The sequence below is a fragment of the Bemisia tabaci genome, chromosome 4 (assembly GCF_918797505.1).
Source record: "Bemisia tabaci chromosome 4, PGI_BMITA_v3".
NCBI classification, from domain to species: domain Eukaryota; kingdom Metazoa; phylum Arthropoda; class Insecta; order Hemiptera; family Aleyrodidae; genus Bemisia; species Bemisia tabaci.
In genome coordinates this window covers 54,880,796-54,908,557 of record NC_092796.1, presented here as the reverse complement: position 1 = coordinate 54,908,557, position 27,762 = coordinate 54,880,796, and the positions used below count along the sequence as shown (strand labels likewise).

General features: G+C 40.2%; 3 protein-coding genes across 9 annotated transcripts in view; 2 read left to right on the top strand and 1 right to left on the bottom strand.

Annotated features, from left to right (window-relative positions):
* The window catches only part of LOC109034106 (protein eyes shut), a 38,921-nt gene extending 28,479 nt beyond the window's left edge, over positions 1-10,442 (top strand). The window contains exons 12-16 of one of the 2 annotated variants that reach the window (XM_072300082.1): positions 623-774; positions 1,584-1,720; positions 2,321-2,517; positions 5,147-5,378; positions 8,737-10,442. In XM_072300082.1, the coding sequence (XP_072156183.1) occupies positions 623-774; positions 1,584-1,720; positions 2,321-2,517; positions 5,147-5,378; positions 8,737-8,969 (951 nt within the window). In that variant the 3' untranslated portion in view covers positions 8,970-10,442. Of the gene's footprint in view, positions 1-622; positions 775-1,583; positions 1,721-2,320; positions 2,518-5,146; positions 5,379-8,736 lie in introns of those variants that run through there. The other variant, XM_072300083.1, reaches the window with a different exon arrangement.
* Positions 631-27,762, bottom strand: LOC109034103 (ADP-ribose pyrophosphatase, mitochondrial). Of its 6 annotated transcripts, none has more exons than XR_011899808.1 (4): positions 27,608-27,762; positions 26,291-26,403; positions 1,599-1,709; positions 631-756 (listed from the first exon to the last, which is right to left on the bottom strand). XR_011899808.1 is itself a non-coding variant. In XM_019047049.2 (3 exons), the coding sequence occupies exon 3, from the start codon at positions 12,087-12,089 to the stop codon at positions 11,256-11,258; it is 834 nt and encodes a 277-aa protein (XP_018902594.2). In that variant the 5' UTR covers positions 12,090-12,099; positions 26,291-26,403; positions 27,608-27,761; the 3' UTR covers positions 10,837-11,255. The 6 variants fall into 6 exon arrangements, 4 of the variants coding, with proteins under 4 accessions (XP_018902594.2, XP_018902593.2, XP_072156187.1 ...); XR_011899807.1 differs by having other exon boundaries at positions 632-759; XM_019047049.2 differs by lacking the exons at positions 631-756; positions 1,599-1,709 and adding an exon at positions 10,837-12,099 and having other exon boundaries at positions 27,608-27,761.
* On the top strand, positions 13,081-26,276 carry LOC140224534 (protein eyes shut-like). Its single transcript, XM_072300084.1, has 6 exons — positions 13,081-13,289; positions 14,418-14,603; positions 14,977-15,218; positions 16,754-17,074; positions 19,411-19,654; positions 23,702-26,276. Exons 1-6 carry the CDS (start codon positions 13,205-13,207, stop codon positions 23,869-23,871), a joined length of 1,248 nt encoding a protein of 415 aa, XP_072156185.1. The 5' UTR covers positions 13,081-13,204; the 3' UTR covers positions 23,872-26,276.

Below are 27,762 nucleotides of genomic sequence, written 5' to 3'. Positions count from 1 at the left end.
GTCCCGAAAGTAAAAGCTTTTACCATTGCCAAGATACTAGTAGAGGGTCTCTTGTCTCTGTGTTTTCGCGCTGATACTCTATCATTTTTTCCGCAAAAAAAAATGAAAATAAAAAAAAATAAAACAAATAAATACAAAAATAAATAAATAAATAAATACAAAAATAAATGAAAGTACTGCGGATGAGATGAGAGCATTACCGAGTACAACATTTAACACAATTGAAATGAGAGGTAATTCCTCGTTTTTTCTACTGATTTTTTCGTCCGTGTTTCAATTTGTTCAGATTCAGAGAGTATACTACAATTTCAGTCTTTCGTAAAATCAGTTATTTCGTCGCTAAGATTACACATCTATTAAAAGGAAGGATCATGAAGTCATTCTCTCTCTTTTAAAGCCCGTATCAGACGATCAAAGTAGAGGCTTCAAAGAGGTTCATCGATGCCATTCCTGGCCCACTCATTGACCAGCGGTTTAAGTCGGGGCAATCGATGAGTCTCATTGAAGCCTCTACTTTGATCGTCTCTTACGGAGTTCAGACACTCTGATTGTTTTCAAGTCTTGTTTTCCCTAGTGGACTTTCAATTTTTTCGTTGGACACTTTGACACTATTTGTCGATAGATAGACGCTGTGGAGGTGGACATATACAATGATGCGGTGGAGGGAGAGCAAATCACGGAATGCTCGTCTTTGGCCTGCCTGTCAAACCCGTGCCACGGAACGGCTACTTGCGTCGAATTCGCTGACACCTGGAACTGCTTGTGTCCAAACGGGTAAGATCATTGCTGATCAAAATAAAACTCATGGGGGATACATTTATTAGAAGTCATTTTTCGCCTACATTGATCTTACTGTGTCTGTTCCGTCTGCTAGAGCAAATATATTTTCCCTATTTCTGGGAAAACGGTATTCCCAATACATCACAATGGTTCAAAATCCCAGTTTCAAGAGCCTATACATATAATCTCCCCAAACTATCAGAAAGTAACTAAATCCTCACTTGGGCTTCATTTCGCAAAAAGGAACTACGATTTCTGGCTCTTTTTAAAAGCGCCATTAGTGCCACTGGTTTTCCTAAACAGATAGGGGCTTTCATGGATGAGCCAGAAATAATAGTTAGTTACTTAAGAGACTTCAACGCGCAGGTAGAAAAGAAAGCTGAATTCGTTCAGCGTTCTTCTAGTTTCCCTACACAAATACCTAGCTCTGTGTGTGAGCTAGAAATTGTAGTTCCATAAGGTAAAATGTAGTCCATTTATTACAAAATTAATGTGCTTGAGAGACTTTAAGGCGTGGGTAGAAAAGAGAGCGGAATTTGTTAACCGTTGTTCTAATTTCCCTATACGAATATGTGAATTATTGTATGAGCCGGAAGAAGTAATTTCGTATTGCTTGGATATGTACATTGGATATGTAATGGCAACATCTTGAGGCTCATAGGACGTTTTTCCTCAGCACGGTAAATCAGTGAATAGATTTTTTTTAACCCAGTTTGAGCGCAGTTTTTACATCTATACACTAACCAAAAAGTAATATGAAAAATCTAGTAACCCTTAATAAAAAAAGAGTTTTCTACTTTCAGATATGTTGGTCTTACCTGTGAGCAGTCAGTTTGCTTGAATAATCCCTGTCACTTTGGGGCAACATGTGTTCAATATCCGGGAAGTGGATTCCTTTGCTTGTGTCCCTTGGGAAAGCATGGTCTATTCTGCGAACACGGTAAGAATTAATCAGGGAACAGAATAATTTATGGAAAGTATATAGACAGGGTCTATGCAGAATATACACATCAAATACGTTCCAATCATAGATAAAATTAAAAGAAGATCTTTTTCATTCGGTTTATTGAAACATTTTCCACTCGGCATTTCTCTTCAATAAAAAGCACTGATTGAAAGAATACACAGATGCATCGGATCACCTTGAAAAGTTGAGTTTTCTATGAGTACCTACCTAATGGGTTTTATTTCAAGGTAGTGATTGTTTCGTTCATTCGAAAGAATTAGAAAAAGTCCACGGTTGAAGTTCCTTCTTCAAAAGCTAAAATTTAAATTTTTCGGAACTCTTTTTTCAGATTTTCGTGTCTCCTAAAATTTTTTTCTCCAATAAGTTGCGCGAAAAAAAAACTCTTGCACTCTTGCACACACAAAAAAAAAAAAAAAAAAAAAAAAAAAAAAAAAAAAAACGTGATGCAGCCGATTTCAAGTTACGTAAAATTGAACAGTTGAAATGCACTCGTAAACATGTTAATGTTTTACTATCTTTTGACCTTTAATTTTCTTTTTTTTTTTTGGTTCCTTCATTTTTAAAATACAACAGACTTGGAGGTCGGGCAGCCATCGTTCTTTTCCTCGGTGAACGGACTCTCATCTTTCATCGCATACCCTCTACCGACGGCTATCCACAACAGCTTCGAGCTTCGATTCCGGTTCGTCGCCGAGGATGCAGACCAAATCTCACTCATGCTCTTCATCGGTCAGGATCACATGCATGATGCTATGACCGATCACTTTGCGGTACATTCCATTTCCATTCTATTTCAGACACTTGGAAATTAAGTGTTACAATTTTGAGGGTGGATTCAACTTAAATTAAGCCCTAAGTAAAAAGGACTGAGCGTTGTTTGCAATTTTATCAAGTACTAGGGGCCTTTGGCTGCTACGCGGCCGCCAACCACTGGAAAAAAACGATACGTAAAAAATCGTAGAACAACCATGTTCAAGTTCAGTTATTTCATAGAGAAATGGATTCAAAAGCCGACTGGGGCACGCGGAAGAAAGCGTATTCATCTTTGATTGCAACGTTATGCACCAATTCTTATGTCTTATTTTTGAACATCGTTTCTAAAAAAGCTACACACAGTTTTTCTGAAAAGTTCCCAAGTTTTTTTTTTTTTTTTTTTTTTAAAAAAAAGCTACACACAGTTTTGTAGAAGTTTCCGAGAAACTTCCAGAGTAACTTAAAATAAAATCACAAAAAATTTCGACGCTATATTTTCATTCGTGCCGTTTTCTTTCTACTAAACCAAAATTAATTGTATGCAATTCAAGTTTCAGAATAGCTACATCGTTTAAACATCGTCCGAGTTTCTAAATCGTTGCAATTAAGATACACATTTACCCTCTGATTGGGGTAAAAACCGGGCAGAGACCGTAAAAAGAAATGACGCGTGGACCTAGTTCTGCGGCGATTTTAGCATCGCCCAAGCCAGGGAAGGGAGTGCGGTCGAGTGTCGAGTTATCTTCAGTTATCGCCAATAATAACTCTCGCATTGCGTTTGGTGCAATGCGAGAAGTATTCATGCAGTCTTGTAGGCGCTAACATGCGCTTGACGCCAACCGCACTGTTTGGAGCAATGCATGAAGTATTCTTGCAGTCTTGCAGGCGCTGATATGAGTTTGACGCCGCGCCGACCGCACCGTGTTTGGCGCGATCATTCGAACTTGCGTAAAAGGATGATCGCGGCATCGAAAAATGGGACTTAAAAAGCCCATGTTGTGTTTCGACACCGTATGAGCATTCCAACGTTGCCTCGTTCCTTCCGATTTCCAATAACATATTCTCTCTGAGAAAAGTTTGGAAAGTTCTGAATGTTCTCTTTTAGATTGAACGGACCATTAAACAAGGTACGAATTTCAGCACTCTGGTACATGATTTTTCACCAGAATTTCACGTAGAACACAATTCGCGCAAGAAAAACTACTGAAATCAACTTCTAGCTAAGATATTAACGTTTTTATGGTCCATTGGTTACGGGAATTTTGAATTGTCCGGTCGAGGTTTCGATCCCTCTATTTTTCCGGCCATCGAGGGACTGGGACGGTCAAGTCGGTGCTACACGTGCACTGGGGGAAAAAAAAAAAAAAAAAAACATTGGATCTAGAGTTCAGACTCTTGAAAACATTGACAAGAAAAAATTCTCTCGATTCAATCGGATTTTTGCTTGAATCAAAACGAAATCCGCTTAAATTAAGAGGCTTATGGTTCTTGATTTAAGCTAGATTCTGATTGTATCAAGAGTACTTTTTCTTGTCGATGTTTTTAAGAGTCTGGACTCTAGATCCAAAGTGTTTTTTTTTTTCCAGTGCGCCCGGATTGGCCCGGCGGGCCCCGCTCAATTTCGACCCGATGGGTCGGGTTTCCGGAATTATACATTGTGATTTTGTTTTACGACAAATGAATGATACTCGTTTTTCTCTGAACGTTTATTCTTTCTTAAAAACATGTAAGCTATTGAAAATCACTTAAAATTTAGACCACAATGGTTGTAAGAATTACCTATGAGTGTCTAGTTCAATAAATAGTTGGCCAATGGTCAAAGTCGCGTGAGACAATCCCACAAGATTTTACCTAAAAGTAGAAAGAAATTGACGGATATAGAGACAATACAGTCAATTACCTCACATCCCAAATCAGTATCTCAATGAAATAATACGTTTAAAAGAGACCCTTAGGTAAGTGATGGAGTTTGACGGAAGAGAAATTCGACTTTAAATACCCTTAATGACCGATGATCGACCCCGGCCTTGATGGAGGATCCAATTCCGATCAAAATAGACCACACAATGATTGGTGGTCTCAGGTGTTTGGATTCCAACGATTTTCCGAAATCCGAGATTACAAAGTGGTATTTTTTTTTTTTTTTTTTTTTTTTTTTTTTTTGTGCCAAGGTGAATTATGAAAGGGGTTAAAAGGGCAAAAATGACAAAAGAACTTTTTAGCCTAAAAGACTTATTCTAGCAAATCCTTAGAACTGAAAAGACTTCATTCTTGTACCAGCACCAGCATGACCTGTTAGCGTAGCTGCTAAAAACGTAAAGCCCTGCATAGACGATCAAATTCCGAACCAATTCCGATCAAAGTAGACATGCTGATGACTGGTGGTCACCATCTACCGTCAAATTTTGACGGGCCGCACATTTTTGTTCAAAGTAAGATCAGAATGGAGTGCCACCATTCATCATTTCCTGCCACAGGAAACATTTCTGCCCAGTTTTCATTTTAAAATGAAGCAAATTAATAAGTTTAAGACTGATGACTCCCGACACTTTGATACTACTTTGATCGGAATTGGTTCGGGAATTTGATCGTCTATCGAGGCCTTAAGGCCTAAAGCATTTTTTTGTTTGTTGAATGGTGGAGCAGGTTAGTTTCATCAAAGGTTATATCGCACTAACGTGGAACTTGGGCTCTGGACCGCGGAGGATTTTCATGTCGCAGCCGATCAACGTGAAAGCGCACCTGCAACAAGCTCACACGGTCCGCCTGGGCCGGCTCGGGCAACGGGCATGGCTCACCGTTGACGGTTTGGGTAACGTCACCGGAACCTCACCCGGTCGACTCACGCAACTCAACACTAAGCCAATCATTTTCATCGGTCAGTATCATTTTATACGGATTTTAAGCATTTCACTGAAAAAAAAAATCTCGGTGTATTTACTAAGAAAAGGGTAAAATTACCAAGAATTCAGGATTCTATATGATCCCAGTTTTTTCTTGGTAAAATTACCATTTATGGAATTGGTAATTTTACCGAGATATCTCGGTAAAATTATTGAACTTTCTCGGTAATTTTACTGGACCTTGGTAAAAACGCCAATATTTTTTATCCACTGTGGTAGAATTACCGAGATAAAATGCCGAAGTTACCGGGAATTGATTACTAATAAAAGTGGTATTCTTACCTGAAAAAAACAGTAAAAATACCGGTTTTTAGGTGAGCTTACCAGTCTGTCTTGGTGAAATTACCAATAATTGGTAAAAAATATGAGATGGTAAAGGTACCAACGGACCTTCGTAAAAACGCCGAGAATTTTTTCTCAGTGTTTTAAACGTATCGACGCGGCGAAACTCCCAAAACACGTATCTTATTTGAGGGGCTTGGAGGACAAGGCGCATACGTGCAGTTTTTGAAAATATTGAGATATTAATGATTTCAGGTGAAACTAGTCATCGTGCATATTCTGTGAAAAATTCGCTCCCAATTTCCAATTTTTAAGCATCAAAAAGTCAGTTTGAACTTTCTTGCCACCATAAGGATTCATGTAATTTCGAAACTTCAAACACGAATTTCTCGAAACAGCAAAAATTGCAATTGTCCTCCAAGCCCCTCATTTATGATGTTTGAATATCTCTGCTACTTTCCAAAAAGAACAAATCAACATCATTCCTTGAAGTTTTTCCAGAAACCGCTTCGTACATGGAAGATAAATCGCTGAAGTTTTTAAATATGGAAGTTGAATAGTTATCCAGTTCAAAAATAAAGTGTGGTAGAAATTCTGCAACGTCGCAAATCGAAATACGTGGTTTGGGAATTTCACCGATGAAGTGTTGTACAGAGTCGAGATTTGCAGAGATTGGATTGAACGCCTGCGGATGAATTCTTGAACACTCAGAATTTCATTGAATTAATTTATTTTCTTTTTCTTCAATTTCATTCATTATTCAAAGTGCCGTATTTTAGTCCAATGACTACGTGCAAGTGTAATTTGTTATCTTTTTTTTATTTGAAGTGAAAACATTGAAGGCACTTCGGCTTTTAGAATGGCTAGGTCTGGATGCAACTATTCGTGTTCTCGGGATGTCCGTGTTGCATACACAAAAAGTTGCAGGCGCTCTGGCTTTCTGAAGCACAACGAAAACCTGCGGTTGGCAATTCTCAGGGGCTTCTACGTTGCATTACAATCATTTACCTGAACCTCGAAATTCGGAGGAGTCGCGTGGCACCATGGCAGCGTTGAAAAATAGTGCATTTTGCGGAGCTTATCGGTAGTAATGTGTGGGACTGACTTCCGGGATGCCTTTGTGGTCATGTTATTGGTGGTAAACTTACACCAATTGGCAAAACTGCAGTGATGCAACACGGCTCATTGAAACTCGGAGAAATTCTTGGTAAACATGATTGTAAATGCAACATAGAGAACCCTTGAGAACTAAAAACTGCAATCGTATGTTGAGCTGAAGAATGCCGGAGCGCCTGGAGTTTTTTGTGTAAGCAACACGGACATCCCGAGAACACGAATATTTGTATCCAGACCTGACCATTGAAAAAACCGGAACGCCTGCAATTTTTCCGCTTGTGATAACAAAATGTGCAACTTCCTGCACCCATACGTCATCGTTGCACAAATATAAGGTGGTTTGAGTATTTAATCAAATTGAAAAAGAGAATAAGTAAACGTCGCCACATTATTTTTAGTCCTATTTTCCTTATTATGTTTTTACCGAAAAAAAAACCATGGTCCCTGATTCTACATCGTAGCTATCACGATAAATATTTTGGTTTTTAATGGGGAAAATTAGAAGGGAGTCATAAATAATAACGCTTCGTCTAACTGTCGCAGCAATTTTAGCGTTCGTCCCGCCAGCCAGGGCCGGCACGGCGGTGAAGACATCTTCGCAGTTTGACGCGCCTTCAATCCGGCGGAGCTGCAACATGCTTACACCCGTGGTCAAATAGTTGTATGTCACGCCTGCCGTAAACGAACTCAAATATCGAAGCTTCCTCGCGAAAAGGAGCTTATTTACCTTGATTGCAACGTCGCAAACCACAGTTATTGCTTCAATTTCAATCAATATATTTTAAAAGATACGCACAGATTTTCTTTAAAAATTTACAATAATTTTACGAACGATTTTAATTGAAATCCTGAGAAATTTCGTCGCCACAATATTTTTAGTCCTATTTTCCTTTTTTTGCTTTTACCGAAAAAAAAACCACGGTCCCGATACTACATCGTAGCTATTAGGATTGTTATTTTGGTTTTTTATAGTGAAAATTAGAAGGGAGTCATAAATAATGACGCGTCGGCTAAGTGTCGCAGCACTTTTAGCGTTCGTCCCGCCAGCCAGGGTCGGCACGGCGGTGAAGACACTTTCGCAGTTTGACGCGCCTTCAATCCGGCGCAGCTGCATCATGCTTACACCCGTGGTCAAATAGTTGTTTGTCACGCCTGCCATAAACGAACTTAAATACCGATGGTTCCACGCGAAAAGGAGTTTATTTACCTTGATTGCAACTTTGCAAACCACAGTTAACGCATGTTAATGCTTCAGTTTCAATCAATATATTTTAAAAGATACGCACAGATTTGCTGAAAAATTTACAAGAATTTTTCGAACGATTTTAATTGAAATCATGGGTTAATGAATACAATGATAAATAAAAAAAAATGAAATGAAGAGAATTCATGCGAAAATTAGTTGCCTAACTTTATCGGAAATTACATACTTGACCCTCTACTGGATCTTCTCATTTAATTTACTGGAAAATGTGTAGACTCGCATCTCATGAAATTTTTACTATCTCGTCACATTCCAGCCTGAGTATCCTAAGCGCCATGCAATGTTTAAAAATTTCCGCCACCAAAAATTGTTCGAAGCTGTCCGAAAATTCCACTGAATTTTTTTTGAGCTGCCGATAAAATTCGGTGAAATTTTGAAAGAGATTCAACCAACAATTTCTCTGTAAAAAAATAAAATGGTGGCGGAAATTTTGAAACGTCGCATGGCGCTTTGTGATACTTTGGCCGGAAGGTGACAATCTACCGTCAGAGGCACCGTTGGCAAGCGGTGCAATTTGCGGGACCATTATCGGAAAAAATGAGCGAAATCACGAACAAAGTCATCATCTAAAAAGTGACTGATCACAATTTTTAAAACAAAATAAGAAATAAATAAATTGAGACTGATTGTGAGTAAATGGTTTCATGAAAACACATTCTCTGCAATTACAGGAGGGCACAACTCCGAAAATTTTTCGATACTTCCGCACGACTTGCCACTGCACAGAGGATTTTTGGGATGCATCTTCGATGTACAGCTACGAGCCGGAAGAATATCGCTGAATCTACAGAAAACCCGAGCGGCCATCGGAAGAGGTGTAGGCCAGTGCGCGACTACACCCTGCTACTCGACTACCTGTCATAACGGCGGAGCTTGCCTCAACCAGGGAGCCACTTTTACGTAAGTTCGGTGACGCAGCCAAAAACTTTTTATTCGAGGGTCTGAGACCAATAATGTCCCCAAGGGGCAAGGCGGGGTCAAAAATCACGACTAAAGTATGAATTTCACCCGAAATTTTGCAACATGTTAGGCTGAACAGCGTTAGAAATTGAGAATATGAGGGTGAGAGCCAATACGCTGTGATTATACATAATTCAAATTTACTACTCACGTTTGGTTAGAATAATTGGCTATTATTGTATTATATTCGAAATTTTGTGGTTAAATCAAGGGTTTCCATTAGTGGCGAGGCGTGAATGATCTATTATCGATATTGCCCCATTTAAAGCCATAGGAAAGAATCGATTATTAAGGTGTTCGTTGCGAACACCCTGTCTATCGATCCTTTCCCATAGGTTTAAATGGCATATCGATCAATATATCGCAAAGTACGCCCCGCCACTGGTTTCTATGTGAGGCAAAATGATACTTTTCGGTGAGTGAAAGAGATACTTAACATTTTTATGAGATTTCAGAGAAAGAAGTTTCGGCTTTGTCTCTTGTGAACAAGATAGTAGTAAGGGTCGGTTTTACTTTAAAATGAGTCTATCTTCAAGCTAATGACTATTAGAGAAAACAAGAATAATTATAAGAAAAGAACTGACTTTAATTTCAAGTTAAAACGAGGGGCATTTTACAACATAGCTTTCTGCCACATAAGGTGTGCAGAGGTAATAAAATGATAATTCTGGTAAAATGTTATTTTTTTCTTCAGTCAAAAATGAAGAAAAAGACACTTAGATGAATTCTGCACTCTCTTCCACCTAAAAATAAGTTCCTACAGCATTAAGGTCAACCCACCTACTGTTTAAGACGTATTCTTTAGATGAATTTATTCGGATGTGACCGGAAATTGAGCTTGGGGGACCAGTTTCTCTTCATTCATCATGCGCAATTCGCTCAGAATAGATATTATTAACTTCCAAATTTAAAAAAAAGAAAAAAAAATACTTAGATCTCACGGCGGAGTCTCAGCAGAGACCGCGGTTTAATATCCAAGAGAGAGCCGATATCATGAATGAAAATTTAATTAACACCGGTAAAAATTCATAAAAAAACTGGGTAGAAACTTTTATTATCCAAGCTTTGCGCGATCTCCCTCACAGTGTCTTGCGTTCGCTTTGGGCGCTCAACATAATGCGTACTAACTTTATTAATTTTTCCCCTCCCTCTTTGTTCGGTCTAAGTTTAGATACTTGCATGAGGAAGGTGGGTAAGAGAATAAAAGTCAATATGAGTTTGAAAACTTTTAAGCATCTTGGCGGTTAAGAGAATCTCAATTAATGCCTCTTTAAGACAAAAGAATAAAAAAATGAGATGCAATTCTTGAATCTATTTCCTGTTATTTGTTTACTTTCGAGAACCAAGAGGAAAAGAAAGAATGAGAGAGGAGAAAACAACCGAATTAAAAAACTGAAGAAAAGCAACGTTCGGGAATGTATCTTTTTTTATTTGGATATAAATATTTCGTTTACTTTTGAAGATCACAATTTGCTACTAAAATTAACGATAACCAATTGTTATTGTAATAGAAAAATATTTACTGACTACAAAGAAATGAGTATCATGATAATCATTTTCAAAACTGAAAGCATTACAAAACTTTCGTGAATTTTCAGGTGTCTTTGTCCAGATGGCTGGTTTGGACCATTATGCTCACATCGGTATAATTTGTGCGATTTCACGAGACATAATTGCTCGTCAGGGTCGACGTGTGTACCACTAATCGAGCATTATGAGTGCGACTGTCCGATTGGTCGCTCTGGAAAATTTTGCGAGAAAGGTTAGTTTATAACAGTTATAAGCTCAGTTTGAAGGGGGGGGGGTTTTGGTGTTTTTTGTTTTTTCATTGGGATTACATGATAGAGGGAAAATAATATTTACACATTTCTGACTTTGCTATTTTCTACAATGAGTATAAAACAATTTATGAAAACAGGGGATGAAATCGGTGATCATTCTTCAACTTAAGTGTAAAAAGTTAAAAAGTTTCTATGAAAGGGAACAAAAAAGGAAAGTGTGTATTAGGAGCTCCAAGAACTACGGTACAAAGTAGATATCCGTTAATATCACCAGGTAACTTTGACATTTAAGTATTTCTTGCACCATGCTGAGGGTGACTGGGATGTGCAATGTGCATGACAAAGGGGTGGGAGATTCTTCGTCACATTTCTGTTCAACAGCAAAACGAACCGGACAGAATGAAACGTCGCGCATCGTTAAAATCGCGAAAAGACATCTTCATAACGATTCACCAGAAGGCATCGAACTTCCTAGCAACTGTTTCCAAAAGAGATGAATGACTAGCATAGAGCGGCTGACTGCTGCTGAGGTCTCGCCACGTGACCCCAACAGCGTCATCACCAGCGGTCAACGGGACGGCATCGATGATCTCACCGGTCTCATCGTGGAAATTCATCGCGACCGTTTCCATCCACGAATTATCCGTGTTGCGCGGATCGTCCACGTAGCCTCGATACAAGACGTCACCGCCGGCAAAAAACGAGTTGAGCTGTTTCTCGAGTTTGCTCTTCTCTTCGTCCGACTTGGTCAAGGAATCCAGGGCTTCCTCCATGAATTCCCTCTTCAGGGTACGAGAGACGTTCTCGCCAGGGTCGACCATCCCTCCAGGGATGGCCCACTCCCCACAGTCCCGTCTTTGAATGAGAACGACCTGGAGGATCTTCTTCCCGCCGCTCGTGGCTATGATCCCACTGGCGTCCCTTTTCCACTTGGTCACGATCGGGTCTGCGGCGTGGTTCGGGCCCCACCTCCCGAGCAACCCCCGCCCCACGATACCGGTCCTCCCGACAGGGTTCAAGGGTGCTTTTTCCGCGATGGCGTATTCGCCCGTGAAACTTTTCCGGTTGACATCACCGTCCAGTTGGTTCCACGTGGGCTTGAAACTTGGTTCTGAGAGGTCCGGATCGGCCCAGGGTTGGTTCGTTGCTTTGGGAGACGTGTACGGGACCGGTTTGTATTCGGGCCATTCCACGCTCCAGCAGACTTTTTCGTCGGGGACCACGGCGCGCTGGACGGCGGAGCCGGGGTAGAGTCCGTTTCTACATTTAAAATGCGCCTTCATTTTGATAATTCTGCAACAAAACCATTACACTAGCGTCAAAGATTGATTCGTCGGAGGTTTACTCTATCTTGCTAGAAGCACGAGAAAAGTATTTCAATTTAGGCGACTTATTTTCTATAGGGATTGCAATGGGAGCCCGGGTTTACTTTCTTATCACACGCTGGGGAGAAAAAAACACATTGGATCTAGAGTCCAGATTCTTGAAAACGTTGACAAGAAAAAATACTCTTGATTCAATCAGATTAAGCTTAAATCAAAGGAAATCCGCTCACATTAAGAGGCTTGGTTCTTAAGTTAAGCAAAATCCGATTGAATCAAGAGTATTTTTTCTTGTCGATGTTTTTAAGAGTCTGGACTCTAGATCCAATGTGTTTTTTTTCCAGTGCATATGAAGATTTTAAAGGCTTCATCAGCTCGAAACGTTCAGATTTCCATTTTCATTTCAGGGCCTACGTAAGATTACTATGTTAAGCTTCCCTCGAAAATACCGCTACTCCTGAACTCTCAATTTTCCTGGGCTACGTTGATCTCTACCTAAGACTAAAATTTTCAAGCTTTTCTTGACCTCTAAACTCCTTAAATTTTCCTCTGATACGATGAATCCTAGGAATATCATGCCGAAGGAATAAGCAATAAATTTTATGAGTGTCCAATATACTAAAAGTCTGGAAATTCTGCTCGAAGCTTAGGGCTAAGCATTAGCGTTAAAAAAAAGAATTGCTTCAGAGCCCAATTTCGATCCGAGTTTTCCTCGATAAGATTATCATAAATGGACGCCTATTACAAGTTTAACCTAAAAAATGCATGAGTTTGAAAGGAAAAGCAACTTTTTAAACATTCAGAGAAAAAAGACAAAAGTAAAATTCGGACAGTTCTTTAGTGAAAGATTCTTCAGATTCATGCAATCTTCGCCCTTTAAAAAACCGATGTTGAATTTTATGCACGACCAACACTACTAAACTAACACAAATTTTCACCTATTTACAGAGGAACAACTATCGGACGTGAGCTTTTCGGGAACACGATCGTTCTTGTCGATAGCTCAACAAGAACTGCACCTTTTAGAAACGACTCTGGAGTTCGAACTGAAACCGGAAAAAGAGAGAGGATTGATCATGTTCTCCAGGAACTCGAAGCATAATTCATTCTTCGCGATATCGCTGCAAGGTGGAGTTCTCGAACTACGACTACTCACGCAAGGTAACCTCATAACCTGTCTACTCCAATAGACGAATTCAAATATAAGCATTGACTGGGGGAGGGAGAGGAAAGAAAGATGGAGAGAGATAGTACTGATGAATAAAAAGAAAGAAGACTCAACACAAAGCTCAATCTTTAAATAAAATCGACATTTACGATAAACTGTAGGGCCGGATTTACATTTTTAGCGCCCTAGGCTGAACTTACGGTGGCGCCCTGGCGCCCTTAAAAGTAGGCGCTCTCGTGGGGAGGGGGGAGTCCTTCCAGAGGCCCCTCCCCTCCAGATCAGAAGGAGGATGTTAGGTGTCCGGAAAATGTTCAAATTCATCTTTAAAAAAACACCTTTGTCAACCATAACGTAGACATTTTTTTAATAAGTCACGTTTTTTAATAAATTCTCAAAAATTTTGCGTCCCTCAAAATATTGCGCCCTAGGCTATAGCCTATGTAGCCTATTGGTAAATCCGGCCCTGAAACTGATTAGTACATGATTAAATTCTTCAGTAGATAAGTTTTTTAGTAGTTTTTTAAGTAGAGGGAATTCTTCAAACATTTACAAAAAAAGAAAAACATCACAAAATGAATGGGTCGGTTGCGCTGATCTTAAAATAATGTTTTGATGCTAAATTCTTATAGATGAGATATAAATAGTAATATTCGTCCGAACACCGACTTTCTACGTTGATTATTAACCAAGATATAGTGCTTTGGAAAATTCGGTTTATGGCGTCATCCATCGCGGTAGTGAACCCTTGGTTCCTTCCTTCTACCTTGCTTTCATTAAAGTTCCACGTTGATGAATGACTGATCAAAGCAAGGTGGAAGAAACCAACGCAACGGTGTCACTATCGCGGTGGATGGCGTCATACACCAAATTTTCCAAAGCGCGATATCTCGGTTAATACTTAACGTAGAAAGTTTCTGTTTGGACGGATCTGATTATTTTCAGCTGATCTACAAGAATCAAGCATTGAGACAAGATTCTGTAACCAGCACAACTGACCCATTCTAATGAGTTTTAGAGCAAGACTGAGGGAGGAGAGTGTTCGGCTCAGGCGGATGCATTAGAATACTAAAAAAGTTCATCATGGTTAAAGACTGAGATATAAAATGTTATGTTTTTAACAGGTGGAAGTAACGGAGGAGAAATAATTGTCGTCCGCAGCGGGAGAATTTTGGGCATGAACGCATGGCATAAAATACAGATGAGCAGATTCGGTCGACGGGTTCAACTCGCAGTAGATGGCACCTCCAACTCGGCCACGCTCCTCACAGGTCAAGTGCTACTGGCCACAGATTCACTTCTAAGCATAGGTCAGTATTTCCATACGGAGGTTCAAAATCTCTAGAGAAGCCAGCTCTTTTTCAGTTTTTAAGTGATTACCTAGGTTTTTAAACACGGCATCATGAATTGTGGATTTTCCCATTTAAAAAATGTAAACTTGTATTGTACATGTGTTCGTTTATGAGAGCCACTAAGTCACTTTAACGTTTTTTGCGACTATTGGCAGATGCTTCAAATGGTCCCGTTTTCTATAAATTTTGGAAATAAGACCCACGCAGCGGTTTTTTTGGGGGCACAAAGCGTTTTCTGGGGGTTGAGCTGCGTAGCGGCCAGGGAGCATGATCTCCAGTTATTTAATAGACGTAAACAACAGGCCCAATTGACGAATTTCATTAATTTTAGGTGGTGTGTCAGATCTATCAGAGCTTCCGAACGGAGCGATGGCCGGCCTGCCAATCCCGTTCACAGGCTGTCTGAGAAAGTTAATGATAAACGACAAGCGAATTCAGCTGGACGAAAGGACGATTTTGGTCGGACGAAATGTGGCCGACTGTGACGGGACGGCCTGCGGAGGTGACATCTGCCAACACAACGGGAGCTGCTGGCTTGACATCTCTCTCCAAGCTCACTGTAACTGTCCACAGGTTAACTAACACTATTCCAATACGTTTCGTTTTCTCGCGAGGAAAAAGAAGTTAATAGGTTTCGTAAACTTCACACATCCAAGCGTAACGCCTAAGCTTTGACGTCAATGACAATAAGTCACTTGAAAAAAGGGAAAAAGAAAGACTTGTCAAAGAGGAGACTATTTGGATTGCATTTTGCAAAAAGGAGCCACTAGCATTGCAATAATTTGTGCAACTTCATCCTTTGCAATAAAATTGCGGAAAATGTGAAAAACAATGAAATTTAGATGGTAATTTTTGTCTAAAATTTACAGTTTTTAGCGAGTAAATTAGAAACTATTAAGGGATAATCGGGTTTTTTTCTCCAAGACGAAAGAAGTTGCATAATCTTAGCAACATTGCAATGCTAGTGGTTCCTTTTTGCAAAATGCAATCCATTTACTCGTGGGTAGAAATTAAAGAAATTGGCGCAAGGTGAATTTGGCTCGGGAAACTTCTAATACAAGCATGAATTGGACGTATTTACATTAAAATGAACTACATCAATTCTAGTATAAGCCCTGAGATCCATAAAAATACATGCATGATGGAGCTCATGTCACAATGGATATACTTCCTTTTGATTTAAATAGTCCAATATTGTGATTAGGAATACTTATTTTTAATTTAAGTTATAATAAAAGTATTTAAGTATCAAATTACCAATTCATCCATATACAACTGATACATTTTTTAATATAGCACGAATAAATTTTCTTAACTATATCTGACTACAATTTTAGTTGAACTTCGAAGTTTAGGAAATATTTGACCCAGTTTCCGTATTAAATTAGTTTGGATTTTTTTTTAAAGCATAGTTTTCTACTTACAGAGAGGTGATCTGATCAAGATTATCGAACAAAATAGAACATATTCACGGCTTCAATTTTTCTACAGTAATTTTTTCCAGCTTGTTTCAGAATTGTCCATTCCCTAATGAATCCCAGTTCAGTGTCAGTGTCAGTCTGACTTGAAAATTCCTGTGGTGCAGATACGTTGTGGGGGCCCTTAACTGACTCAAAGTCCTCATTTACGTAGATTTTTCAAGTTTTGAGGGCCCTTATAGGTGTCAAACCGGAGCCCCTTGAGCAATCCAATAGAATTTTTGGGTTACTGAAGCACCTTAGCACCCCTGGCCAGACCGGCCCTATTCCGGTTTTCTCGGTCCTAGACACCATAACTGCTTAGCTCGCTCCATACTTTCAAATATAAATTGAAAAAATCACTGGAAAAAAAACACACACTGGATCTAGAGTCCAGACTCATAAAAATATCGACAAGAAAAAGTACTCTTGATTCAATCAGAATCTAGCTTAAATCAAGAACCAAGCCTCTTAATTTAAGCGGATTTCCTTTTGATTCAAGCAAAAATCCGATTGAATCAAGAGTATTTTTTCTTGTCAATATTTTCAAGAGTCTGGACTCTAGACCCTATGTGCTTTTTTTCTCCCCCAGTGTATGGGTCTATTAGCTCTATTTCTCATGATTATAATAAATCTAAATTCATTCGACAGGAGTACACGGGGGAGCATTGCGAGACACAGCTGTCGTGCATGGAGGTGAAGTGTCAGAACAAGGGACGGTGCCAGAAGGACGAGGACTCGGAAGTGCCCAGATGCCACTGTCCCTTGGGTTGGACGGGATCCTACTGCGAGAGGGAGTCCGCGGTCGGGGCGCCGAGGTTTCAGGGCGACGGATATTTGATCGTCGACAAAACTGCCAGCGGCTTCAAACGCAGGGGTCTCAGTGAGAGGTCCAAGAGGAACGAGCTCGAATTCGTCTACGTTAATTTCTCCACGGCACAACCCGAAGCAATGATTTTATGGAGCTCTCAGGTATGCAAACCCAACGATGAACCAATTGGACGTATTTCTATCAAACGGACCTTAGCGCCATAGGGTGAAGAAGGTAGAGGAGGGCTTGGATTGGCGGCGGAATCGGGCGTCCGGCTTATTCCGTTCAATACTCGCAATGCTTTTCCATGGCGCTTAGGTCCGTTTGACAGAACGCGCTATCCGGGATTCAAAATTCCTCAAAAGGAACTCAAATTGGCGCTTAGTTCCGTTTGATAGAAATACGTCCAATTTACTACCGCAAGGTACTGAAGCCAAAGATGCAAAATAAAACTTCACCCATTAAACTTTTATTTTCTATGAATTTTCAACGATTTTTCAGGGACTGCAAATGCAACTTGGAACAATTACCCATCGGAGAATTCGATTAGAAACTTCGAAATTTGTCTCAGCATTTCCCCCCCCCTTCACAAGTTCAAAATTAAAATTGTACTGCGTACATCCGTTTCATGACATACTAGGTCCAATGAAGGTTTTATTTAAAGAATTTGATGAAATTTCGTAATATAACAATTCATAAAAGTGAAATTTCGTTTTGGAACATTTCACAAAGGCACCGAGCAAGTGCGACGACGATGCATGATAAAAGTTAACAACTGAACGCTGAATGCGAAATGAACAAGCGATCACTCTCCTACTAAAAGCTTGGATAAGCAACTATTCGTGCTTCACTGTTGATTGTTGCTTCGCCTGGAAATGAGGGCGATTTATCGCGCTTCGCGAGACTTGAAACCTTTTTGCCGGTATTATGTATACACTGTTCCGTTATGAAAATTAGTTAGTGTAATAAGACGATCAACAACTACGGATATACAAAAACGGGATACAATACATATATTAAAGTGTTAACTGAAATTAATTCCCGACGACTAAAAGCCGCACTCAAGGTTTCGGCAAATACGATCAGCCATGCTGCCTTTTTGCGATACGAATCTTAGAGCTTATCTTCCACATTTTCGCAAAGACAAGAAGACAAAACTAATAATAACAGCAAAGTATTCCTCTGTAGAGAGATTTCAATCGTATATAATTGATTGCTTGGACCTAAATGGAAATGTTGCATGTGTGAGGAATTTGCGATTTCACTGTTGATTCTTAAATGTAAAAGTTCGCGAGAAACACGATGCCACTGGTTTTCTCTGAAATCAACTCCTAAGCTCAGAAAAAGTTCTCAAGTTGAGGCCAGAATGGAGGGGATATCCCACGCTATCCTGAGAGTCCACCTCTACATCAAGACAAACTCTTCATACAAAGATAGGGAGCAAATACATTAACAGGGCTGCCACTTCATTTGGGGACTCCAAAACTGAAAACACGGCAAACCTGCTAATGTATTTGCTCCCTATCTTTGCATGGAGAGTTTGTCTTGATGTAGAGGTGGACTCTCAGAATAGCGTGGGATATCCCCTCCATTTTGGCCTCAACTCGAGAGCTTTTTTTGAGCTTGGGAGTTGATTTCAGAGAAAACCAGTGGCACCATCGTCCTTCTCGTGAACTTTTACAGGAGGATCAACAATCAAATGGACATATTTCTACCAAACAGACCTATGTGTAAGTGAGAAATGGACGTAGTTCTACCAAACAGACCTATGTGGAAGTGAGAAATATGGGGTGTGCTCGTTAGTCTCTGGCGTAAGAGTGAATGAGAATAATAAAGCGCCAGTGACGTCAACGGAGGAGGACGCCGCGTCACGTTCCTCGTGGTTCCGGTAGTCGTGGTCATTAACTCATGAGCCCTGTCCACAACGCTCTCTTGCCATGCCCGCGGCTCATGAGTTCCGCATTCAGTTGCACATAGGTCTCTTTGATAGAATGCAATATCCGCTTTGCCAATTCCTCAAAAGGAACCACGCCCACTTTTACATTGCTTCTTATGCAGCTTCCACGAGCACACCCCACATTTCTCATCGCCACATAGGTCTGTTTGGTAGAAATACGTCCAAATATGGGGTATGCTCGTTAGTTCTCTTTGCGTAGGAGTGAATGAGAATAATAAAGCACCAGTGACGTCAGCGGCAATGATCGAGCTGGGGAGCGACGAGCGCGATCTCCGTCTGGGCGCTTTAACTCACGAGCCCTGTTCACAACGCTCTTTTGCCATGCCCGTGGCTCATGAATCCCGCATTCAGTTGGCACATAGGTCTGTTTGATAGAATGCAATATCCCGCTTTTCCAATTCTTCAAAAGGAATCACGCCCACTTTCACATTGCTTCTTATGCAGCTTCGACGAGCGCACCCCATATTTCTCACCTGCACATAGGTCTGTTTGGTAGAAATACGTCCAATTCTGAGTATAAAATTGAACTTTTGATTTCAGGAGAGCGAGCTGATTGGGATCGGCGTGGAGAGCGGGCTGCTGAAGCTGGTCTGGTCGTGGCGCGGGGAGGAGCCCTCGACGACGGTGGTCGTGCCGCGGACGGTGGTCGCCGACGGGACGTGGCACGACGTCGCCGTCTCCATCACCGCGGCCAACATCACCGTCGTCGCCGATCAGAAAGCCACCCTCGTCTTCAACCACCACCAGGAAAGACTCATCGCCACCGACGGCATCTTTTACTTGGGTGAGCCATCGTCATTCCACTCGCACAGCCATTCATGCAGAATCTCAGGGCTGTATCTGAGGAACTCATTCCTTATCAAGATCACTGGAAAAAAAACACATTGGATCTAGAGTTCAGACTTTTGAAAGCATTGACAAGCAAAAATACTCTCGATTCAATCAGATTTCTGCTTGAATCAAAAGGAATCCGCTCAAATTAAGAGGCTTGGTTCTTGATTTAAGCTAGATTCTGATTATATCAAGAGTACTTTTTCTTGTCGATGTTTTTAAGAGTCTGGACTCTAGATCCAATGTGGTTTTTTTTCCAGTGATTGATCCTCAGCTTCCGAGGACAAATCGTCACCTTCCGGCCAACACTGGAAAAAAAAAAAAACACATTGGATCTAGAGTCCAGACTCTTGAAAACATCGACAAGAAAAAATACTCTTGATTCAATAAGATTTAAGCTTAAATCAAGAACCAAGCCTCGTAATTTGAGCGGATTTCCTTTTGATTTAAGCAAAAATCTGATTGAATCGAGAGTATTTTTTCTTGTCGATGTTTTCAAGAGTCTGGACTCTAGATCCAATGTGTTTTTTTTTCCAGTGAAAGACCATGCGACAAAAATTTTCTGCCGCTATTTTACTTTTTTTGCAGAGAAATTGTTCAACGAAGCTGTCCGAAAATTTCACTGAATTTTCGTTGTGCTGCCGATAAAACTCGGTTAAATTCTCGAACAGATTCAACCGACAATTTCCCTTTGAAAAAATAAAATGACGGCGGAAGTTTAAAACGGCGCATGTCACTTGTGATACTTTGGCTGGAAGGTGACGAAATCTTAAGGGGGACAAAATCCGTTGAAAAGGGAAAAGGACTGCGCTACAACACCAATAAACTCGGCGCCGGCTAAATTTTGAGAATTTTTTATGATTTTCCTTACGGTCTCCTGAGTAAGATGAGATTTTAAAATCAACTTTCTGGGTGCCTATCTCGAGAAAGCCGGGTCTGAAAAGTGCATTTTAATATGTGTATCATACCAATGGTGAGGCGTCGCCCGAAAAAAGAAGGAAGAAGAAGGAAACAAAGAAAAAAGGAAAAGACGCGTAGATTTGGTAATAATTAATCGACTCAAACTGCATATGAACGTATTTATGCTAAAAAGAGCTATGCGTTAGCGGATCTAGCAAATTGGCCTTAAAAGCCTTAGGCCATTTAAACCTATGGAAATGTATCGATTCTTGAAGAGGTCAGTTGCTCTGGCAAGAATCGATCATTCATCATTGGTTTAAACGGAGGAAATCCGGTGTTGCCAAATTGCTGGATCCGCCTCTGAGCTATGTGCATAGGGTTTGCGTGTAACATAGTTCCTTTTAGCATAAATACGTCCAAAAGTTCAAAACTTTTCTGGGGGAGGCTCCCAGAGCCCCCTTACGCTCCCCTTCGAGGTGTCTGGATCCGCCTATGCAAAACATATACGTGCTCAGAAGGCATTATTTACAAAGCGTTTATCAAGGGTGAAAAGAATCAACTAACCTAGTCGATAAGAAGGTTCAGGAGCACTACGTGATTTCACATCGCCAGGCATTTCGAACGACAATTTTGTGGGCGCAAACGTAACTTCCTGTTCTGATCAACTGAATCCAATAGCCCAAGCGGACCCCCGATTGGTCCCCGCCTTGGCCGGGCACTCCGCCTTCTTCTTGATCTTCCTCCTGGCGCGCGTGCTTATGACCTCCGTCTCGAAGAGGCTCACGATCTCGTCGTAGTAGACGTACGACGACGCGATGACCATCGCGATGAGCAGGACGATGACGCCGTACTTGACGGTGGCGTTTTGCCTCGTCCACATGTACTTGACGCGGGGGATGAGTCCCTCTCTATTGCAGGTCGGCATTCTGAGCTCTGAGATCTCCGACGGGTTGCTGGAAATGTCCGATTCCTCACGCATGGAGCACTGATCCCATAGATTCTCGCGGGAGCTACATCTCATTCTCTGGTTCTGATACATTCAGTCGGATAGGCCCCGTTGTCAACGAAACTGAGAAGATTTTGAGGCTAGGATAGCGAGCCGACCCTGGCTGGAAACTGGAAACTGTGCGATTTGAGTTCACGTTCATTCGAAATTAAAGAGGGAGTACGTTGCACTAAAAATTTTGAAAATTTAACTGCACGAGAAGTTTAAGAATAATTCACGACGGGATTTCGAAATGGAGGATCATCACGGGGAATTTAGGTTGTTTACACGATGGAATTTTTCACGAGCGTGTTACTAAGAGACGCTCTGGAGGATTTGAATGCAGCATGGGCTGACATAGTTGCCGGATTACGCCGAAAAAACATTATTCACGTAAGGCTTGATGTAAAAATTGCTGATTTTCGGCACAATTTGGCAACCACGTGGGCTAACCTGAACAAATTTTAGCCTCACCCCTCCAGCGAGCTTACATACTATCCATTGACTGAAACGATGAGAATAAGAGATGAAACTTCTAATTTCCGACGGAGAGAGAGCGCATTATTTCGAACAGAATTCTTACAGCGATTTATTTCGAAACTCATTTTTCCCCGCGACGAGATGACATTTTGTGATTATGTTACAAAATGGAAATTCCAAACTTACGTCAGCGACCTTGGAAGGAATGGTTCACTGAGTAAGTTAACTTTTATAGACTTAGAGAAGGAAGGGTTACGATAAGGGCCGAAATGGATCTCCTCTCGACGTCCTGCAATTTTTCGATATGGGAATTACTGTTTAGGCGGCATATTTTTCAGGAATATTCGTCTTCAGACCGAACTGACATTTGTAAGCCTTAAAACAAAAGCCGAATAAGGGACATACCTTGTAAATTCAGCAAAAATGTGCGTTCTTTCAGTAATCCTGGTCATTTTTAGCTCTGCGCTCAAAGGAGATGCTCAGTTAAAAATTGTAAAATTTATCGCCAAGTTCAACGTTTAGCGAGATTGCCCTAAATGTCGGGACGTAAAAAATTCGAGCGCAGAAAAAAAAAAAAAAACCACCACACACCACCTAGTAGACGCAAATAAAAGTACGTCGACTGTAGGGGTAGGTAGCACAATACCTGTCTACCCCTACAGTCAACGTCGATTCGTCTACTTAGTAGTTTTTTCGTCTGTGTTCGGAGCAGGGCCGGATTTTCCTCCTTGCCCCCCATGGGCTGCCTGTATTTTGCCGCCCCCTTCTCATTCATTTTGAAAGATCAATAAAAACTATCAAGTGAATGTGCCGGAGGATGAGGGGTGCATAAGACGCATTTACTCGTGTTGAGCACATTTTTTGGGAAAGCCCTGTCAACACTACTACCAAAAGTTCTCGGAACTTTGCGCGGAAGTTAAGTTCCGTAAACCTATCTCTGTGTGGACAAGGCCTTCCATTCATAAGAAATGAACGAACAAATTATGAAAGAAGAAACATAAATGTGGATCAACTTCCGCCGCCGCGCAGACCGCACCGTGTTTGGCGCAATGTGTGAAGTATTCACGCAGTCTTGTAGGCGCTATGCGTTTCACGCTGACCGCACTGTGTTTGGCGCAATGCGTGAAGTATTCATGCATTCTTGTAGGCGCTATCCGTTTCACGCTGACCACAGTAACCGCACTGTATTTGATGCAATGCGTGAAGTATTCGTGAACTCTTGTGGGCGCTAATATGTGTTACATGCCGATTGCCGCGCCGAGGGCTTCTCCTTTTCATCTCAAGTCCTCGTCATCATTTCTCCCTAAGTCGCGCCGTTCCAGACCAAATTGTGTGTTTGGTTTCTCTCTTAACTCGACTAATTCAAGGTGCTGTCTATTGCATCACAGGAAGGCGACAAAATTAGAAATTACTATACTCTCAGGAAATGAGAGATTTTGTAGCCTTTTCTCGTTTGCGTTTTTTTTTACACCTACATTTAAAAAAATTGCAAATCTAGGGGGCCCTCTGGAGCCTTAATCCGGCCCTGGTTCGGAGTTTTAACATTTCTAGCGATTGAACTCAACAATAAATGTTTCAAATATGGTTCGCCATTCTAATTTTTAAAGTCGTATGTTTTCATTATGTCCTTTATAGGTGGGTTCCCGAAACAAAGATCAGTTCAGAACGAGACTAAAGCTATGTTCCATTCAAGCTTTCAGGGATGCATCAGTGAACTAGCTTGGAGTGAAAGCATTGGAATCACTGATTTCAAAAACTTCCAAGGAGAAAATATAGCGAGCTGCGATGTCCACGCTGAATCGTAGACTCCAAATATTATCAGCTGATTTTCAAACCTAAAAGGCGTTGCTTGAGAACTTAATCCTACTTTAGGTTGGGACGAAAGATTAGGAATAGTTGCATACATATAAGCAACAGGCGCTTTCACCGCGCTCCGAGACACCTAACCGCCGCGGTACCCATTCCTCTCAAAACCCTCTGAGGAGTAGAGAGGTGGAATATTTGCATTTAGACAATAAAACCAGGGGTGCAGAAACTCATGGACTACGCGATCGGCTAGTCAAGAACGGCCGAGTGCGGAAATACATATAGAAGTCCTCGTGGATAAGGAAATTGAAAAATAAGAAAACCGCGAAAAGGGCTTGAAGAATGCCGGTTCAAGCCAACGTAAAAATTCTATGTTTTGAGAAAAATGACGGTCATTCAAAAATAAAGAAAAAGAAAGAGAAAAAAGTCATCCTTTTGAAAAATTTTGGGGTACGAGGTGTTTCAAAATGGGAAGGCTGACTACTTTCTGCACACCTGAAGAATCAGTTGAAAAGTAGCTAAGTAACTAATCAGGTATTCTTACGATTCCAGTTGGCAATGAGCATTTCGGGGTTTTCCGCCTTCCGGCTATAGCAGGTGCAACGTTCATAGATCAAATACTTCATCCGTGACACAGAGTAAGATTCAAGTCGATGGCCAAAGTGCGAAACCAAGTATCTCCATTGCGGTGTTTCAAAATTTCCGCTTCTATTTTATTATTTCGAAGAGAAACGAGCCAACTTTATAGTTTGAAATTTGAACGAATGATAAGGATTCTGCACCGTCGCAAGCATAGATACGAGGTTTCGCACTTTCGCCATCGAAGTGTAACATGTTGCCTGAGCCCCACCCCTTGATGCACGTTGCCAACTGAAAACCAACTTTAGGGAGCAACAACTAGAACCAAAAAGGTGGAAATAAAATATTCATGCCTAATCAATTAAAGTGATTTAGTCTTCTAATTTTTATTCCATGTTTGTAGGAAATTATTATGAAGTATATTTTTAAGAAAATATGCCACACTCAAAAACGGAGAAATCATGTTTCTATGTGCAGTTTTTTTTTTTATTTTTTAATTTGAGCTTGTCTTGAAACCCCTTGCATGGTTATTCCAAAAGAGTTTGATCATGCTGCAAACATTAGAAACCGATTTTCCTCTGCCAGGTTTATATGAGAGAGTAACAAAGTTCACTGAAAATATTAGTTAGTTTGCAAATACCATTACTAGGTGGTTTAAGTTCTGCCAAACTAAATTACCGATTTATCAAATATGACAAATTTGTAAACACACATTTTGTCATATCTTTCCTGCCAGTGGGCATGGCTATTGATAAAAAATTTTAAATTCTGAGTTGAGAAAATTCAACTGACTGTATTGACAACTTATCAATTATTCTAAGCTTAACAAAGCATGAAAATATCCTTGTTAGAAGAATTTTTAAAGTTATGTAGAACACAAAGACTAAGTAGATAAAAATTGGAACACTATGTGCAATAATTTAATGATAGGCTTTTTTTCATGAGTTATTATTGATATTAAATTATAATTTCTCTCTTAATGATATTTTTGGCGTGATCTCTGTTGTATTGTTAAATAGTTGATTTTGACTTTATCCTTTTTTCATATGCATTAGAGCATTTTCATTAAATTTCTTGATACAATATTGGCCTCATTTATTTCTTCACCTTCTTCCTTCTAGAAATCAGGGTTGCCATAGAATTTAGAAAATGAAATTTCCTGACACATTTTGGAAAAATTGTCTGACAACTGAATATATGCCAGATAGTTCAAAAGACATGATTTGAAATAGATTTTAGCAAATAAAGGTGACTTAACAAATTTTTCCTTGACACTTTCATAATTTACCCTGACATTTCCAGGTTTTACCTGAAATTTCTTGGTTTTGCGGGTGCTTACTGACTGAGGCAACCGTAAAAAATTGATAAGATGATCCATAGCATTTCGAATCTTGATATTAGCATGCAAGATACCATTGATAAAAAATGGAGTGATAAGGGAAGCAAAATAGGCCGATTTAACGATAAAATACGAGACAAATACAATAAAAAAGTGGGTATGACACAACTAAAATAGTAAACAAACACAGCCAAGACATTTCAGGCCAATTATCTACTTGCCCATTCCCAAATGTAGCCGCAGCTAAAAGTTAAAAAATTAAAACAAGAGAATTGGCATGCAACTCAACTGACTGAGGTAGGAATCAGCACAAAATCAGCTCCTACTTTCAGAGAGCATTAGACACTAATTTAGCCAAAATTAATTCTAAATGTCAAAACATTCAGACTTGTTGACTGTTTTGCGAAGCAGATAACATCTCACAGTATCAAAACTTGTCATACTTAAATATTCTTTCCAATGGCAAACAGTGAATGAGAGAATGAATAAAAAATACTCACGAAAATGACTTGGCTGATTAGCACTTCCTGATCAAAAGTTTGCATTAAAGCACAATTTTACAAATCCAGGGCAAGGAAGTATGAAATTCCTGTGCAGCTGATCAGAGCAAAATCTGCAAACAGAAACAAAGGAAAACATTTAAGTTACATTTTTATTAATGAGGAAATTAGAAAAGAATACTGAATGTGATAATCGCGAAGTCTTTGAAGTATGTTCGTAACCCCCATACTTAACGGCCTAGCAGGACAGGGCCAGTGATTGGATTAGTAATAACAAAGGATTTTTTGTCTACCGCATGTTAAAAGCTGCTGCCTAGGACTAATATTGTTGTTTTTGGTTGCTAAGCAATAGAGCTCTTGCATGTGTCAGAAATTAGGAATTGAAATACTACACCTATTTATCAAGTAAAATTTCGTGAGAGACCCTATGGTTTCACTGGCTATCTATGACATGAACTTGTCAGCTCAAAAAAACTCTTATTGTTGAGGCTGTAATGGAGGGGATCCTCCACACTCGGCTAAAAGTCCACCGTTGTTTTCAGTGACACTCTCCGTGCACAAATAGGGAGCAAGTGCATTTGCAGGGTTGTCACTTTGTTTGGGGAATCCAGGGCTGGAATCACAGCAGCCATACTGTTGTTCTTGTTCCCTATCGGTTCAAAGAGAGTTTGACTAGATATATCGGTGGACTCTTGGCAGAGCATTGGGGGTTCTCCTTGATTACGTTCTCAACTATGAGCGTTTCTCTCGAGCTTGAAAGTTCATCTCAGAGAAAATCAGTGGCCCCCTTGAGTTTCTTGCACCACTGTATTAAAAATAAGTACTAAAATTGTAAATCCCTGCAAGACCTCTGTTGTAAGTGGTATCCTAAGTGAGACTCTCTTGGCTCATGAAAATTTATTTTGCTGTTTATCCCCCAAAATTTCGTTAACACTTCTTGAATATTCTTTTTCTTTAAAAAAAAAGGGTATGATTTTTAGCAGTGAGATCTACAGATCCCTGTATGTTCCAGCTTAAGTGGCACAGCTTGGTATCATTTTTTGTGGCACAAGAATCTACAAATCTCCTTGCATTCCGGCTAAAGTGGCACAGATCAGTATAATTTATTGCAGCGAATAAATCTACAGAAGTCCTTCTCCTGACATTCCAGCTAATTAAGTATAGCTCGGTATCATCTTTAACGGCACAAAAAATCTACAGATATCCTTACGTGCCGGCTAATGTGGCACAGCTCGTTCTACAATGTTGACAGTGGCTGCATTTGTACAAGTTCTCCCTCTAAATTCAGAATGTAAGACAAAGTTTAGGTATACTTACAATGTGATGGATGTAGAGGTTTCCAAAAAAACATAAAAGACTATGCTTAATTGGAATGAGAGAAGAAAAAAGAACACAAAGATTCACTAATTCATGAGTCAAAAGTGATAACGCATGTAAACAAAACAAACCAACTGATCAGCAAACCGTTGACC